This window comes from Gorilla gorilla, chromosome 13, assembly GCF_029281585.2.
Source record: "Gorilla gorilla gorilla isolate KB3781 chromosome 13, NHGRI_mGorGor1-v2.1_pri, whole genome shotgun sequence".
Classification (NCBI taxonomy): Eukaryota; Metazoa; Chordata; class Mammalia; order Primates; family Hominidae; genus Gorilla; species Gorilla gorilla.
Genome location: NC_073237.2, coordinates 126,477,252 through 126,495,422, shown reverse-complemented (window position 1 = coordinate 126,495,422; position 18,171 = coordinate 126,477,252). Strand labels below are relative to the sequence as shown.

The 18,171-nt window shown below is 44.0% G+C and overlaps 1 protein-coding gene across 4 annotated transcripts in view; it reads right to left on the bottom strand.

Annotated features, from left to right (window-relative positions):
- The window catches only part of GPR107 (G protein-coupled receptor 107), an 87,620-nt gene that overhangs the window by 44,314 nt on the left and 25,135 nt on the right, over nucleotides 1–18,171 (bottom strand). For all 4 annotated transcript variants that reach the window (XM_019033471.4, XM_019033470.4, XM_063696802.1 and 1 more), the window contains exons 4-9: nucleotides 17,986–18,065; nucleotides 15,596–15,735; nucleotides 12,099–12,136; nucleotides 9,229–9,285; nucleotides 4,715–4,822; nucleotides 3,315–3,448 (exon numbers count right to left, since the gene is read on the bottom strand). In XM_019033471.4, the coding sequence (XP_018889016.2) occupies nucleotides 3,315–3,448; nucleotides 4,715–4,822; nucleotides 9,229–9,285; nucleotides 12,099–12,136; nucleotides 15,596–15,735; nucleotides 17,986–18,065 (557 nt within the window). The remainder of the gene's footprint in view (nucleotides 1–3,314; nucleotides 3,449–4,714; nucleotides 4,823–9,228; nucleotides 9,286–12,098; nucleotides 12,137–15,595; nucleotides 15,736–17,985; nucleotides 18,066–18,171) is intronic.

Sequence of the window (18,171 nt, the reverse complement as noted above, 5' to 3'; positions counted from 1 at the left end):
TACCACGGTCTGGGCGCACTGGCTCATGCTGGTAATCCCAGCACATTGGGAGGCCAAGGCAGGTGGATCACGAAGTAAAGAGATCAAGACCATCCCAGCCAACATGGTGAAACCCTGTCTCTACTAAAAATACAAAAATGAGCCAGGCATGGTGGAGGACGCCTGTAGTCCCAGCTACTTGGGAGGCTGAGGCAGGAGAATCACTCAAACCTGGAAGGCAGAGGTTGCAGTGAGCCAAGATTGCACCACTGCACTCCAGCCTGGCGACAGAGCGAGACTCTGTCTCAAAAAAAATAAAATAAAGAAAACTGTTACCACAATTTGATATAAGTGAACCAGTGACAATGACTATTGCCACCAATAACTAAAGGAAAATTAAAACACCACTGAACCCCCGGCTACTAAACTATTTTATAAATACCTCATGTTTGGATTGCGCCCTGATTTGCAAAGCCCTCTCATACACATTATCTTAGGGGGAATCACAGAACATGTCTAAGAATCCAAGACTCTTACAGGAAGGCAGAGTAACTATTACTGTCCCAGTTTCATGGCCAAGAAAAAAAGAGATTTACAGTGAAGCAAGGCACACAGGCAGTCACTGTCCAAGTTCACACCTGAAATCAGGTCTGACTCCTAGTTCTTACTTTTCCAGTAAAGGCAAAAGTAGAACTTTCTTTAAAACAAACAAACAAACAAACAAACAGAGGCCGGGCGCAGTGGCTCACGCCTGTAATCCCAGCACTTTGGGAGGCCAAGGCAGGTGGATCACCTGAGGTCAGGAGTTCAAGACCAGCCTGGCCAACATGGCAAAAGCCAGTCTCTACTAAAAATGCAAAAATTCGCCAGGCATGGTGGCAGGCACCTGTAATCCCAGTTACTCGGGAGGCTGAGGCAAGAGAATCGCTTGAACCTGGGGGACAGAGGTTGCGGTGAGCTGAAATCTCACCACTGCACTACAGCCTGGGCGACAGAGCGAGACTGTGTCTCAAAAAAACAAAAAAAACAAAAACAAAAACAAACAAAACAAAACAAAATAAAAAAACCCACCCAAAAACTTTTATGGCCTAAATTTTTAAAAACTTCCCTCCTTCCATCTGCCTCTTTCTCTTTCTTTCTTAGAGACAGAGTCTTACTCTGTGTCCCAAGCTGGAACGCAGTGGCACAAACATAGTTCACTACAGCCTCGAACCCTTGGGCTCAAGCAATCCTCCCACCTCAGCCTCCCAAGTAGTGAGCACTACAGGTGGGCACCACCACAACTGGATTTTTTTTTTTTTAAATTTTGTGCAGTGGCACAATCTCAGCTCACTGCAAGCTCCACCTCCCAGGTTCACGCCATTCTCCTGCTTCAGCCTCCTGAGTAGCTGGGACTATAGGCACCTGCCACCACGCCCAGCTAATTTTTTGTATTTTTAGTAGAGACGGGGTTTTACCGTGTTAGCCAGGATGGTCTCAATCTCCTGACCTCATGATCCGCCCACCTCGGCCTCCCAAAGTGCTAGGATTACAGGCGTGCACCACCGTGCCCAGCCCACAACTGGATAATTTTTAAATTTGTTTGTAGAAATGGAGTCTTGCTGGGCCAGGTGTGGTGGCCTGTAATCCCAGCACTTTGGGAAGCTGAGCCAGGTAAATTACCCGAGGTCAGCAGTTCAAGACCAGCCTGGCCAACATGGTGAAACCCCGTCTCTACTAAAAATATAAAAATCAGCTGGGTATGTTGGCACATGCCTGTAATCCCACCTACTAGGGAGGCTGAAGCACCAGAATTGCTTGAACCCAGAGGTGGAGGCTGCAGTGAGTAGAGATTAGGCACTGCACTCCAGCCTGGGGGCTAGGGGAGAGAGTGAGAATCCATCTTGAAAAACAAAAAAGAAATGGGGTCTTGCTATGTTGCCCAAGCGGGTCTGAAACTCACAGACTCAAGTGATCCTCCTGCCTTGGCTTCCCAAAGCACTGGGATTACAGGTGTGAGCCACCACACCTAGCCCATAGGATTTTTCTTAGTAATTGCTGCTTGAAAATCTAGTCCAAACATGATTATGTAGCTCCTTCCCAAGTAAACAAGAAACTCTTTCTATCTGGTGGGTGTACAGGATATCACAACAAATAGGTACCAGCAACTGAACCCAGCCAGAGTCTAATATACCAGACTCCGAGCATGTTCATTAGAAGACAATCAAGCTACCAAGGACTAAAAAAGTCTCAATTTCCACCCCAATGCTCCAGAGAAAGAGGTATTTCAGGGTGCTTAATTATTCTATGAATTTAAATCAATCCATATTATAATAGCATATTCGCATACCATCATTTACTCGGTTTATGAGCCTTATAATAAATACTTTACACGATTCTCTAAATGAATATTAATATTTTCTTTTCAATTTTCTTGGAGGGAGAAAGAATTCACACATATGCAGCTGCTCCCCTCAAGAACCAAGTACAGGAAGTTAAAGCCTCGGGGGTTTCAGAAAAAAAAGGCTAAAAGCCAGGCAGATGGGCTTTGAAGAGGTTTTGTCCAGTGACAAGTATCTGGAAGTCAATGCAGAGAATCTATCCCAGCGCAGCTTTGAGCCAAGACCTTCAGTTCTAAGCAGTAACTCCACGCTCTCGCCAGGCAGTGCTCATCGTCACTAACTTCCTCTCCAGAAGCAACAGCCCCTGAACGGACCCATGTGTTTACTCTCAGTCCTGGACTGTGGGATCTCCACCATGGAAACACTTAGCTTATACAGTCTATTTTGCTTGCATACCATTAAAAATATTTAGGGCCGGGCACGGTGGCTCATGCCTGTAATCCCAGCACTTTGGGAGGCCCATGTGGGCAGATCATGAGGTCAGGAGATCGAGACCATCCTGGCTAACATGGTGAAACCCCATCACTACTAAAAATACAAAAACAAAATTAGGCGGGCGTGGTGGCGGGCGCCTGTAGTCCCAGCTACTCGGGAGGCTTAGGTGGAAGACTGGCGTGAACCCAGGAGGCGGAGCTTGCAGCGAGCTGAGATCACGCCACTGCACTCCAGCCTGGGAGACAGAGTGAGGCTATGTCTCAAAAAAAAAAAAAAAATTATAATAATAATTTAGATTTGCTTTTTAAACAAAACAACAGGAAGTGAACAGACACCAAGGCATGCAAAGGGCTCCCACACCATAATGCTCCCGCACAATCTCCATACTGTTTCCGGGAAGATGCCCTTTGAAAGGAACAACACTGCTAAGTGACAACTGCCTCCAGGTTCAGGAGCCAACAAACAGTGACACTATTCAAATCTCAACACACTCTTAAGTTGAAGGGAGAAATAGTTTACCGTCGTTTTCGAAGGATATGAATCCAGATGGTCCCAGAAAGAAAGAAGAAAAAGGCCATTGAGATGTATAATTTGGGGAGAGGAATTTCTCCTGCTGAGAGGTAGCTGTCAGGATTCTTCTCTGTGATCTCAATCTGAAACCAGCATGAAATTAATTTTTACTTTTCAGAAACATATCATCCCTTATTCAGCAATTTGGAATCTCAGTGGTTTCACTTAAGCTTAAGAAAGTAAGTACCAGTGGCCGGGCATGGTGGCTCACACCTGTAATCTCAGCACTTTGGGAGGCTGAGGCGGGTGGATCACGATCACCTGAGATCAGGAGCTCAACACCAGCCTGGCCAACATGGTGAAACCCCGTCTCTACTAAAAATACAAAAAAAATTAGGGCCAGGCGCAGTGGCTCACGCCTGTAATCCCAGCACTTTGGGAGGCCGAGGTAGGTGGATCACAAGGTTAGGAGTTCAAGACCAGCCTGGCCAACATGGTGAAACCCTGTCTCTACGAAAAATACAAAAATTAGCCGGGTGTGGTGGCGCACCCTTGTAATCCCAGCTACTTGGGAGGCTGAGGAAGGACAATCACTTGAACCCAGGAGGCAGAGGTTGCAGTGAGCCAAGATTGCACCACTGCACTCCAACCTGGGTGACAGAGCAAGACTCCGTCTGGAAAAAAAAAAAAAAAAATTAGCCAGGCATTGTGACAGGCGCCTGTAATCCCAGCTACTCAGGAGGCTGAGGAAGGAGAATCACTTGAACCCAGGAGATGGAGGTTGCGGTGAGGCAAGATCATGCCATTGCACTCCAGCCTGGGCAACAAGAATGAAACTCCATCTCAAAAAAAAAAAAAAAAAAAAGTGAGTACCAGCAAATAACCACACAACCACTTTTTTTTTTTTAATTTGAGACAGGGTCTCACCCTTTTGCCCAGGCTGGAGTGCAGTGATGCAATCTCGGTTTACTGTAACCTCTGCCTCCTGGGCTCAAGAAATCCTCCCACCTGAGTAGCTGGGACTAGAGGTGTGTACCACCACGCCTGGCTAATTTTTCACATTTTTTGTAGAGAGAGGGTTTTGCCATATTGCCCACGCTGGTCTCAAACTCTTGGACTCACGTGATCTGCCCACCTCAGCCTCCCAAAGTGCTGGGGTTACAGGCATGAGCCACCATGCCCAGCCAAAACAACCACATTCTTAACGCACAGGTTGAAGTGCAGACACATCCTAAATTGCTTTGTATTTTCCTATGAATCCTCTGCTGAAGTATCCTGCACAGTGGCAGGAATGTGTGTCTGCCCACATTCTTTTCTTAAGTATTCTTAAAATCTAATCTTACACAGAAACAAATCTCCCGTTTTATGCTGACAAAATCCACGTAGAACAATCTCCAAACAGTACTCACATCAAGGCTGAATGTAAACTTGTCACTTGGCAATTCTTTTCCAAGGCATTTATGAAAATAAAGACTGTAAAGGCCTTCTTGGTCATCAGTGCTGATGTTAAAGAAAAACTGAAAGTGAAGAAGAAAACATTTAAAGGTACCCAAATCCTCAGCTATATATATTTTTTCTTTTATTTTTTCTTTTAAAGTATTGTTTACTTTTTTGTTCAAATTCTACTCAGCTATATTTTTAAACCTTAGAAATAAGTTATGAATATTAATGGACTGAAGGAAATAAAGACAGACTGCTTAAATTATCGACTCTCCCACGGCAGAGTTTAAAGAGATATCTTCTTATTCTATGATTCCCTTCCGATATTTTGTTACAACAATTTTCAAGCATACACAACAGCTGACAATTGTATAGTGAAAGCTACATAGCCACAACCTCACTTCTACAGTGAACATTTTACTATGCCTGTTTTATCACAGATCTAGCCATTTGTGATGGTCTTTGTGGAAGTCTTCAAAGATAACCTAAGATGTGGTTATCTAGTCTTCAAGCTAATGTATTATTTTGCTCTTTATAGGTATAAAATACTCTTTAAAAAGGAGGCTCATCTTATACTTGAAAACCAATCAATATTTCCTCATCAAAATTTACAACTATGGTTTTAGAGAACAATAATGAAGGCTACATTTTCTACATTTAGACAGTTTTCTGTTTTTCATACATTTCATGAGTTTAAATGAAGTTTAATGTAAACCAAAAGACAGACAGACAGACTTAGAGCATATGACTTCTTGGTCAAGCCTAAGAAAATTTTACTTCAGCCATAAGTTCTACCAATAAAAAGAAATCTCCCTGAAATACATTTTTAGGGCTACATATATATACCTATTAAACTACAAAGAAAAGCTAGGAAGTGACTACGGTAGCATTTTTCATGACAGGGGTTGCTCTAGAGTTGGGAAGGACTGCGAGGGAGACACAAGGTTTCTCAGGTGCTGGAACTGTTCTATTTCTTGTCCTGGGTGGTGGATCATAAAGGTGACTGTTCATAGTTACTTGTTAAAACTCAATATAAGTACTTTACACTCTTCTGCATGTATACTGTACCTCACAATTTAAAAAAACGGGGAAAAAAAGACATCTGACAAAAATAAAAATAAAAGACCAAGAACACATGAGCTGGAATGATTAATATGTTAAACCATGTGCCAAACTCAATTGTGAATGTGAATGTGTATTTTAATCCCCTGAGCTAGCCAGAATAAGAAAACTTTTCTAAACACATGGACAACTTCTATTTTAAAAGATTCAGGGGAAGTCTAAAAAAGATATGAAAGTTTAAAAGACATAATTTTTTAAAAAATCAACAGAATCATCATGGTTGATCAGAGTAGGCATCTCACCCTTAGAGAAAAAAACAAAACAAAAATGTCAACTCTAGAGTTGGAGTAAGCCCTGACAGTCCCCTTCCTGTATTTAGGTAGAGAAACCACTATCCCCACGCCATGAATGAAGCAGAAGCGCTCAGAGTGGACTGCACCATCCAAGACTGGGAGACACTGGGTAGAACGGCGAGAAATCATGACGACTTCTTTCCAAGGTGGGGGAAAGCCAGAGAAACACAAGCTACCCATGCACTGCCTGCTCCACACATCCCAAGAACCCTGCGGATGGGCTGTTTCAGCACGTGCTGCTAATCACCATGCAGACTGCTGTGCCTGGATGTTCGCCTGACACAAAGTACTGGTGCCTGACACGGGTGCATCCTGTAACACTTTCCTTTGTGATTAAAAAAGAGGGAAGCATTTGAAAAACTTTTTTTTTTTTTTGAGATGGAGTCTCAGACTGTCGCCCGAGCTGGAGTGCAGTGGCGTGATCTCGGCTCATTGCAACCTCAGCCTCCCGGGTTCAAGCGATTCTCCTGTCTCAGCTTCCCAAGTAGCTGGGATTACAGGCGCCCACCACCACCACACCCAGCTAATTTTTTGTATTTATTTATTTATTTTTTTAGTAGAGACGGGGTTTCACTATGTTGGCCAGGCTGGTCTCAAACTCCTAACCTTGTGATCCCAAAGTGCTGGGATTACAGGTGTGAGCCACCATGCCTGGCCTGAAAAACATTTTAAAAACTCATTTTATTAACAAGCATTTTAAAGTGGGAGAAGGAAGAGAGAAAAGTGCCTTTTGTATTTTCTCAAGGAGGCAGTAAAAGGCAAAGTGGTTAAACACATGGGCCTTGGAGTCAAACAAACGTGGATCTGAATCCCCTGCTTAGGGCAAGTTACATTACCTCTCTGAGCTCAGTTTCTCATTGGTAAAAGAGAAAAAATAACAATACCGACTTCACAGAGTTGTTTAGAGGATTAACTGAGATAATGACATAGAAGCACTTAGCACAATGCCTGGTATTGGTTCATTAGTCTCTATAAATATAGGCCCAAGGCCAAGATCAGGAGTTTCATATACATCAATAATAAGAGACAGAAAACCCCTGCCCTTAAGGTATCTTCTGTAGAGGGGGAGACAGGCAATAAACATAACTAAGTACAGTATACAGCATGTTGGAAGTGATAATACTAAGGAAAGACAGAGCACAATGAGGGAAATAGGAGTGAGCTACAAACAAGAGAAGCTTTGTTGAGAAGGTGACATTTCAGCAAAGACTTGCGGAATTCTGAGAGACAGCATTCCTGCCTGTGCGAACAGCGAGAGCAGAGCCTAAAGCCTGATCTGTCCGAGAAAGAGCAAGGCGGCTTGTGTGGGAGAGCAGAGTGTGAATAACAGGAGCTGAGATCAGAGACACAACAGGGGCTAGACCACATGGGCCTTGCAGACCAGTGGGAAGACTTGGGCTTTACTCCAAGACAGATGGAAAGCTGTTGGAGGGTTCTGAGCAAATGAGCACCCTGCAAGCTCTCAATAACCGTTAGCTATTAATATGGATGGCGACGAAAATGATGGTTACTAAGCTTAAAGAACATACAAACATTGTTGAACAGGCAAAATGATCTATGGAAAAAGAAATCAGAACAGTGCTTATGGGGATAGAGGGGCTTTCTCAGAAGATGGAAACACAGAAATATTGACACAGTGAATTACATGGGTATATATGCATTTGTCAGTACTGAACAAACCGTATACTTAAGACACGACCTGTGCATTTCACTGTAGGCTTTTTTTTTTTTTTTTTTTTTGAGACAGGGTCTCACTCTGTCACCCAGGCTGCAGTGCAGTGGCATGATCGAGGTTCACTGTGTGAACCTTGACCTCCCAGGCTCAAGTAATCCTCCTGCCTCAGCCTCCCTAGTAGCTGGGACTAGAGGCACATGCCACCACACCTGGCTACTTTTTGTAATTTTTTTAAGAGATGAAGTTTCACCATATTTCCCAGGATAGTCTTGAACTCCTGGGCTCAAGTGATCCTCCCACCTTAGCCTCCCTAGTAGCTGGGACTGTACGCATCTACCACCATGCCTGGCTAATTTTTGTATTTTTTGTAGAGATGTTTCACCATGTTGCCCAGGCTGGTCTCAAAACTCCTGGGCTCAAGCAATCCGCCTACCTCAGCCTTCCAAAGTGCTGGGATAACAGGCGTGAGCCACCACGCCCTGCCATTTTTTATTTTTAGATGATTAAACAGTGAGGTTCAGAAAGTAAGTGAGACCAGGCAAGGTGGCTCACATCTGTAATCTCGGCACTTTGGGAGGCCCAGGTAAGAGGACTGCTTGATCCCAGGAGTTCAAGACCAGCCTGGGCAACAGAGCAAGACCTCATCTCTACAAAAAATTTAAAAATTAGCCAGGTATGGTGGTCTATGCCTGTAGTCTCAGCTACTTGGGAGGCTGAGGCAGGAGGATCACTTGAGCCTAGGAGGTTGAGGCTGCAGTGAGCCGTGATTATACCATTGCACTCCAGCCTGGGCAACAGAGTGAGACCTTGTCTCAAAAACAAAACAAAAAGAAATGAAGTGAGATGTCCAATACACCCAGCTAGCAAGTGGGTTCTGAGGCCCAGTCCAGTATCTTGTTCCCATACGTATGCTATTATGCTGCCCCTAAACACTCATGGGCAATTAATAACTCTGACAGCTAAGCAGGTCACTCAAAGCCTCTGAGTCTAGGTGAAATCATCTCTAAAATTACAACATCACCGCAAATCATCACCAATGGTCCTTTCAGAATGGGGTACTATGCTTCTGGCACACTTTGAATGGGAGGTAGCATGGGGTTGGGGCAAAGGGGTCATGGGAACAGCCAGGAAGGACTGGGTTAGAAACTGTACCGTGTCACCTACACTAGATAGTCACAAAGTTATTCACTCTCAGAGACTTACGATTTGATAAGTAGATGGGTAACAATATCCACCTTGCGGGTTTGTTATAGGGAGAGCTATTGCATTTAAGTGACTGATACAGGGCATACCTAAGTTGTTATTCCTAAATTCAAAATTCCTCTAAAAAAAAATTACCCTTTTACATGGTAGAGAGAAATTCTAGGAGGCTTTACACAAAGAGCATACATACCTGAAATGACACTGCCCCACCATTATTATGAACAGAAAAGGATTTCTCTCCCATGGCCTAAAAAGACATAATAGTATGTTTTAGGATGACACCGGCATAGAAAGCATGCTAATTAAAAGTAATTTATTAAACAAAACAAAACATGTTTCTTAAACTCTAAATTTGCTGACCTTCAAAAGCTCTCTGAAAATAAAACCAACTATCCTTTCGAGATGGCTGAAATCTGCTTTCACAGAGAATGGTAGTTGTTCTTCACCTGTCTCTTCTGCCTCTGCACTAACCCCTACCTCCACCCCCTGCCTGGAATCTTTCGGCTAGACAGCTTGTCTACCCTTGAAGCTTCAGCCAGACTAAGGGTGCTGACCCAGGCCATGCCCTGTTACATCCCCTGAATTCCACTCCTGACATCAAATGACCAAAATATTGGCCAGGCGCAGTGGCTCACGCCTGTAATCCCAACACATTGGGAGGCCAAGGTGGGCAGATCACTTGAGGTCAGGAGTACAAGACCAGCCTGGCCAACAAGGTGAAACCCCATCTCTACTAAAAATACAAAAATCAGCCAGGCGTGGTGGTGCGTGTCTATAATCCCAGCTACTCCGGAGGCTGAGGCAGGAGAACTGCTTGAACCCAGGAGGTGGAGGTTGAGATCGTGCCACTGCACTCCAGCCTGGGTGGTAGAGCAAGACTGTGTTCCCCCCAGCAAAAAAAAGAAAAAAAAAAAAATCAAAATATTGCCACTTATACAGTAAAACTGAGCAATGAAAAGAAATGATACATGCAACAATGTGGATGAACTCAAAGTAATTATGCTGAATATAAGACAGAAAAGAGTGCTGCATAATTCAGTTATATGAAGTTCTATAAAACTAATCTATACCCCAGTGACAGATCAGTGATTGCTTGGGGACAAGGGGCTTACAAAAAGGCAGAAGAAATTTTTGGGGTGATGGATATTTCACTACCTTGATTGATAAGTCAAAGTTATCAGATTGCTGCTTTACATATCTACAGTTTATTTTAGGTCAATTATACTTCAACAAAGCTGTTAAGACAAGACATCACCATTTAGATGTCCCCCTCACGGAGAAATCAAGATATCGCAAACCAAAACTTTCCCAGTTTTTCCACTTCTGCTATTTCTACGACCCACTCCTCTGCTCCTCTCTTTCCCTCCCATCACCCTAACTGGCTTCCCAGTCGTTCACCATCCAAGGCTCTGCTCTAGTCCAGATCCTCATCACCCGAAACCTGTATTCTCACAACTGTGTCCTTCCTGGTCCTTCTAACAACCCTTTCTCCTTCTCCAAGGCTACCCTTCACATCACTTTCAGAATTATGATCTTTAATAAACAGTCTTTCCCAATCAGGAACTCAGGATGACTTCCCATTGCCTGCGCATCAATTCCTCTATTGCTTGGCCCTATATTATCTAAGACCTCTCTCTGCTCCCAAATATGTGTCTTTTACTTCAAACGAGCCAGTGCTCAGCATTTGTCATCATCCAGTCTTTGCGTATGGCATTCTTCCTCCCCTCCCTTATCTTTCTCTTCCCTGAACAAACTCCAGACTCAGCCCCGGCGATAGCTCCTTCCAGAGGGCTTTTCTGATGGTTTGGCATCTTCCTTCCCTAACTACCTGACCCTACATCATGTAAGTGCTGTGCAACTTAGAAATCAATTTTCTTTTCCTTTCTTTTTTTTTTTTTTTTTTTTTTTGAGACAGGGTCTCACTCTGTCACCCAGGCTAGAGTGAACTGGCACAATCATAGCTCACTGTAGCCTTAGCCTCCCAGGCTCAGGTGATCCTTCCACCTCAGCCTCCAGAGCAGCTGCGACCACAGGCGCATACCACCATGCCCGCTAATTTTCTATTTTTTGTAGAGATAAGGTTTTGCCATGTAGCCCAGGCTGGTCTTGAACTCCTGGGCTCAATTAATCCACCCACCTCAGCCTCCCAAAGTGCTGGGATTACAGGCGCAAGCCACCATGCCCAGCCAGGAATCAATTTTCCTTTGAAATTGTTTCAGTATGTCAATGCTCTCCCCCAAAATAGGAGACAATTCCCTGTAGATTTTTTTTTTTTTTAAACTTTTTTTGAGATAGTCTCACTCTGTCACCCAGGCTGGAGTGCAGTAGCGCGATCTTGGCTCACTGCAGCCTCTGCCTCCCAGGTTCAAGTGATTCTCCTGCCTCAGCCTCCCAAGTAGCTGGGATTACAAGCATGCACCACCAAGCCCAGCTAATTTTTGTATTTTTAGTAGAGACAGGGTTTCACTATGTTGGCCAGGCTGGTCTCGAACTCCTGATCTCAAGTGATCCCCCAACCTCAACCTCCCAAAGTGCTGGGATTACGGCATGAACCACTACATCTGGCCCCCTGTAGATGAGGTATGTGTGTGTGTGTATGTACGTATGTGTGTGCATATATATATATATATATGTTAGCTCTCTGTATTGCAGGTTCCACATCTGCAGATTGAACCAACTGCCAACCAAAAATATTTTTTAAAATAAGATGAAAAAGTAATAGTAATAAATAACATAAATAAAAAACCAACACAGTGTAACAACTATTTACAAAGCATTTACGTTGTATTAGGTATCATGAGTACTCCAGAGATGATTTAAAGTACCCAGGAGGATGTGTGTAGGTTATGTGTAAATACTATGCCATTTTATATAAGAGACATGAGCATCTACTGATTTTGATATTCACTAGGGTTCCTGTAACCAATCCCCTGTGGTCACCAAGGGACAACTGTATATGTATGTGTCTGTGTATGCATGTATGTATATATATTAATACACACACACACACGCACACACATATCCAGAAAAGCTGAGCACAAAAGGGTGGTTAGTTCTTACCTTTGAATCCACTGTACTTCTTTTAGACTTTCCACCGTCTAGAAGCAAGAACATTTAAAAGAGAGTGCTGCATGACTCAACTTACAGATACATATATATATTACAGTATCATTTTATGAGGCTTCATTTTGTCTAATATCAAATAATTAAACAAAATAATCTTGGGGACTGCCATTTCCTCAGGTCCCAAAACATAATTCTTGTACTGTCGAAGCAGCAAATTAGACCTTGTTATATTATAAATGGTATCTAGTAATCGGTAATAGTAACAACAGAATTCATTTCTGGATATTCTAGCTTATGTTATTGCCAGAGAGGCCACATGGAATGACTTCCTAATTTTCTAAGTAATCACATTTGAAAACATAATTTTTAAGAAGAAGGCCAGGTGTGGTGGCTCATGCCTGCAATCCCAACACTTTGGGAGGCTGAGGCAGGTGGATCACCTGAGGTCAGGAGTTTGAGACCAGCCTGGCCAACATGGCGAACCCCCATCTCTACTAAAAATACAAAAATTAGTTGGGCATGGTGGTGCATGCCTGTAATCCCAGCTACTCGGGAGGCTGACACAGGAGAATCCCTTGAACCCAAAAGGTGTAGGCTGCAGTGAGCTGAGATCATACCACTGCACTCCAGCCTGGGAGACAGAACGAGACTCCATCTCAAAAAGAAAAACATGAGATACATTTACACACTTGAAAAAGTTAACAGCAAGTAATATTAGCATAATGATACTTTCCTCCCTACAGCAAGAAGATTGCTAATGGCTTCTTTCATGGAACAGAGTGGGCATCTATCTTTTGTTTTCACTTAAGATATTATTGGGCTGGGTGCGGTGGCTCATGCCTGTAATCCCAGCACTTTGGGAGGCTGAGATGAGCAGATCATGAGGTCAGGAGATTGAGACCATCCTGGCTAACATGGTGAAACCCCGTCTCTACTAAAAAATACAAAAAAATTAGCCACGTGGTGGCAGGTGCCTGTAGTCCCAGTTACTCGGGAGGCTGAGGCAGGAGAATGGCGTGAACCTGGGAGGTGGAGCTTGCAGTGAGCCGAGATCGCGCCACTGCACTCCAGCCTGGGAGACAGAGCAAGACTCCGTCTAAAAAAAAAAAGATATTCTTTTTGGGAAAGACTGGACTTCAGGCTTCCTGCAGGAAGGAAGAGAATAAAGAGAAAGAAAAGAATATTTTCTTCCCAGAGAACGGTGATATGAGCACAAAGAAGCTAGACAAGAAGCAGATGGTGCACAGGCATTAACCTACACCATTGCACAAATGCAATCTCTCTGTGTGGCTTTTAACTGCAGTCAAATTGGACAGACTCAATGACATAGTTTAGATGTCTGTCCCCTCCAAATTTAATGTGGAAAGGCAGTCCCCAGTGTTGGATGTGAGGGCTAGTGTGAGGTATCTGAGTCATGAGGACATATCCCTCATGAATGGCTGGTGCCCTCCTTGTGGTAACGAGTGAGTTCTTGCTCCGAGTTCAGGCATGATCTGGTTGTTTAAAAGAGTGTGGCACCTCCCCACTCCCTCTTGCTCCTGCTCTCGCCATGTGACCTGCCTGCTCCTTCTTGCCTTCTGCCATGATTGGAAGCTTCCTGAGGCCCTCACCAGGAGTAGATTCCGGCGCCATGCTTTGTATAGCCTGCAGAACTGTGAGGCAATTAGACAATTAAACCTCTTCTTTTTTTGTTGTTGTTGTTGTTTTTCGGTGGTGGTGGTTGGTTTTGAGACAGGCTCTCACTCTGTCACCCAGGCTGGAGTGCAGTGGCGCAATCTCGGCTCACTGCAGCCTCTGTCTCCTGGGTTCAAGAAATTCTTTTGCCTCAGCCTACCCAATAGTTGGGACTACAGACGCATGCCACCACATCCGGCTAATTTTTGTGTTTTTTGTTTTGTTTTGTTTTGTTTTGAGACAGAGTCTCACTCTGTCACCAGGCTGGAGTGCAGTGGTGCGATCTTGGCTCACTGCAAACTCCATCTCCCTGGTCCAAGCGATTCTCCTGCCTCAGTCTCCTGAGTAGCTGGGATCACAGGCACGTGCCACCATGCCCGGCTAATTTTTTGTATTTTTAGTAGAGACGGGGTTTCACCATGTTGGCCAGGATGGTCTCAATCTCTTGACCTTGTGATCCGCCCACCTCGGCTTCCCAAAGTGCTGGGATTACAGGCGTGAGCCACCACACCTGGCCTAATTTTTGTATTTTTAGTAGAGATGGGGTTTCACCATGTTGGCCAGGCTGGTCTTGAACTCCTGACCTCAAGTAATCTGCCCGCCTTGGCCTCTCAAAGTGCTGGGATTACGGGCATGAACCACCACGCCCAGCCTCCTTTGAGAAAAACATTGTATAAGCAGTAAGTATGTATGTATTTATTTCGGAGACAGGGTCTTGTTCTGTCATCCAGGCTGCAGTGCATCACGGCTCAATGTGGCCTAGACCAGTCACATTCAAGCAATCCTCCTGCCTCAGTCTCTTGAGGAGTTGTGACTACAGGCACATGCCACTACACATGGCTAATTTTTTTATTTTTATTTTTGCAGAGACAGGGCCTCGCTATGTTGCTCAGGCTGGTACAAGCTCCTAGACTCAAGTGATCCTCCCACTTTGGCCTCCCAAAGTGCTGGGATTACAGGCGTGAGCCACTGCACCTGGCCGTAAATTATCTTTAAAGAACTCACATGAATCATCAGATGAACCTGACAGTTAATAAAAAATGGTGAATATAAATTGGTTAATCAACACATGGAGAAAAAGTACAGTCTCAGTAATAAGAGTAAATATAAATAAACAGGAATACCTTTTTTGCCTTTCATTTTAGGATTTTGTTTTTTGAAAAGAAAATACCCCATATTGGCTAGGACATGATAATGTGCCCACTATTCCTACATATTTCTGATAAGAATATAAATCCACACAACTCACTTGGAAAGGAATTTTAAAATATATATCAATATTCTCAAATGCATTCATATCCTTTGAACCAGAAATTGCAATTCTGAAAACCATCTTAAAGAACGTTCTCTATACGAAGAGAGTTCTATGCATAAAGAAGTCCACTGCAGCAATATTCATAATCACACAAAAATGGAAATGTGTCTCCTTAAGGAGAAAGGTAGAGCAAATTACAGTATCTGCTTAACAGGATATATGATAGGTATGAAATGGGCTAAAAAGTAATCAGGCATGCATATAAAATTATAAGCATGACTGAATTTTAAAAATCAAATGTTCTAGGCTTATGAAACAAGCTTATAAGAAAACATAAATTACTACAATTCTAACACTGGGAATAAGGAGAAATGACTGTTGTTTTTCCATCTGCTTCAGATTTTCCACATTTTTCTTTAACATTTACGTATTTTTGTGTAACTTCCAAAATATAATGCTAAGACAACAACAGATCATGTTTTACTTTTACTTTTAATCAGGAACAAAAAAGCTACAAAGCAGGTAGTGAAAACTGAAAGCCAGTTTCCACCTTACGGTTTACCTTGTGTCTTCTGGGTCTGGTTGCCTGCTGAAGCAGGGTTAACATTAGGCTCCTGGCTCTGACCAAGGACTTTCTCATCCCTGCTGAAGATGATCTTTGGTAACTGGGTACCAGCTTCTGGTGGAGACTTTACTCTTACCCTACATTCAAATAAGACAGAAGGAAAAAAGGTCAAAGCAGTGCTCCTGGCCACTGAGCATGCTGCGTGCAGGCCCTGTGCCAAGCTCATGCAGTCCTTATGATGTTCTACAATGTAGATTCTATTATCCACATTCTACAGATACCGAAACTGAGGCTCAGAAACGTTAAATAACTTGCCCAAGGGCGCCAAGCTAGGAAGTAGTTGGACAAGGATCCAGGTAGTCTCTCTTAAGCCTAAGATCTTAGTAACCACACAATTCTGAGGTACATCTTTCTCCTTAAGTATCGTTAAAATGCTCAGCAAATTGGTGCACAAGAGAAACGGACAAAATGTAAAACATCAGTAAGACTTTAAAGTGAAATCCAGGCCAGGTGTGGTGGCTCACGCCTGTAATCTCAGCACTTTGGGAGGCTGAGGCGGGTGGATCACTTGAGGTCAGGAATTCAGGAACAGCCTGGCCAACATGGCAAAACCCTGTCTCTACTAAAATTACAAAAAAAATTGGCCGGGTGTGTTGGCATGCGCCTGTAATCCCAGCTACTTGGGAGGCTAAGGCAGGAGAATCGCTTGAACCTGGGAGGTGGAGGACGCAATGAGCCAAGATCGTGCCACTGCACTCCAGCCTGGGCCACAGAGCAAGACCCTGTCTCAAAAAATAAAGAAAGCAAGTGAAATCCAGGGAAGCGCAAGAGGGCAGTGGCACTGTTAGTTGCCTCCTAATATCCATTTCCACCCTTCCCCCTTCTCATGAGACCCAATTTTGTTTACCCCATCCCACCCAGGAGGGGCCAGTGACAGTTCCCATGCCTGAGTGGATGCCCAACCTAAGCTGGCACATTCAAGCATTTCTCATTCTAACTGGAGGAGGAGCCTGCTCTCTGTCCCTTGGCTGGATATGAATGACAGAGCAGAGCCACCTTGTGATGGCTGGGAAACCTGCCTGAGGAAGAAGCTAACACTCAGGATGGCAGAGCAGAAAGATGAAATGCACCAGAGTCCCTAACATCAGCAAGCCACCGCAGGCCTGTCTCTCGCCTGCCCCACTGCACATAGGTGAGGTAATCAATGTCTTCACTATTCATGCCAGAGTCTAAGTCAAGTCTTTTGTTGCTTGCTTCCAAAAGTAGACTGACTAATACAGGAGACTGTCAGATCAATTTTCTTAAATGAAAACAGAGGTTATCATGGAGAATATTTTAAAAGTTAGGGTCTACAATGGTTTTATGACAAAGCATTTTTTTTTTAGAAGCTTATTCATTAGTCTTCTTACCTCCAGTCTTGTTCATCTCAAATCCGTCCTCTTCTGGGCTGCTAGGAGTCTACCTTACAGGCAAGTCTGAGCACATGATTCCTACCTTAAAGGCTCCCTCAGCAATTACAAAGTACGCAGGTGGAAGTATGCTGAACTTGAAAACACAAAGTCTGATAATTCATCAAAGTTCAACATTTTTTTTTTTTTTTTGAGACGGAGTCTCACTCTCTCACCCAGGCTGGAGTGCAGTGGCGCGATCTCGGCTCACTGCAAGCTCCGCCTCCTGGGTTCACACCATTCTCCTGTCTCAGCCTCCTGAATAGCTGGGACTACAGGCGCCCACCACCACGCCCGGCTAATTTTTTGTATTTTTAGTAGAGACGGGGTTTCACTGTTTTAGCCAGGATGGTCTCGATCTCCTGACCTCGTGATCCGTCCGCCTCGGCCTCCCAAAGGGCTGGGATTACAGGCATGAGCCACCATGCCCGGCCTCAACATTTTCAAAGAGGCTGAATTGTCAGAAATCCTCACCAACAATCTCATGAGGCAGATACCATCATCATGAAGTAGGTAAGGACACTGAGGCCCGGAGTCACAGGGCTGGTGAGTGGCAGAAGCCATTATGTGGACCCAGTCTTGTTTCCACTCTGCCTTTGCATAGACTATGCCCTCTGCCTGGAATGCTTTACTTATTCATCTGGTAAAAGGCTACTCACTAAAAAGCTGCTTGGGCCAACACTTATCTGAAGCCTCTCCTTCCTTTCTACAATTCATGAGTTCTTCCCTTCCACTTCTCTGTTTGGCGGTGATCATGTGTATTGCCGTTCTGTCTCTCCCATCAAGGACAGGACCTCTGTCTCCCTAGCCTTGTCTTGAATCTCCAGCACTCAGCACGGTCTCTGGCACATGGCAGACACCCAAGGAATGTTAGCATACTACTAAATTCTCCCCGACTCTACTCTAGGACTGAACTGAAGGAACTTTAGAATTACTTACTCACTTCTGGAGATGTCTAGGATTAAAAGGGTGACAGAGACAGACTGTTTCTTTAAAATACAGTAATTCACATCTTCATCCTGAGAAAGGAAGAGCCAATTGTACATCATCTTATTCATTCACACTAGAACAAGAACAGAGTTTTCAGGAACATAGCAAATAAGTGGCTCAAACTCCATTCAAAAT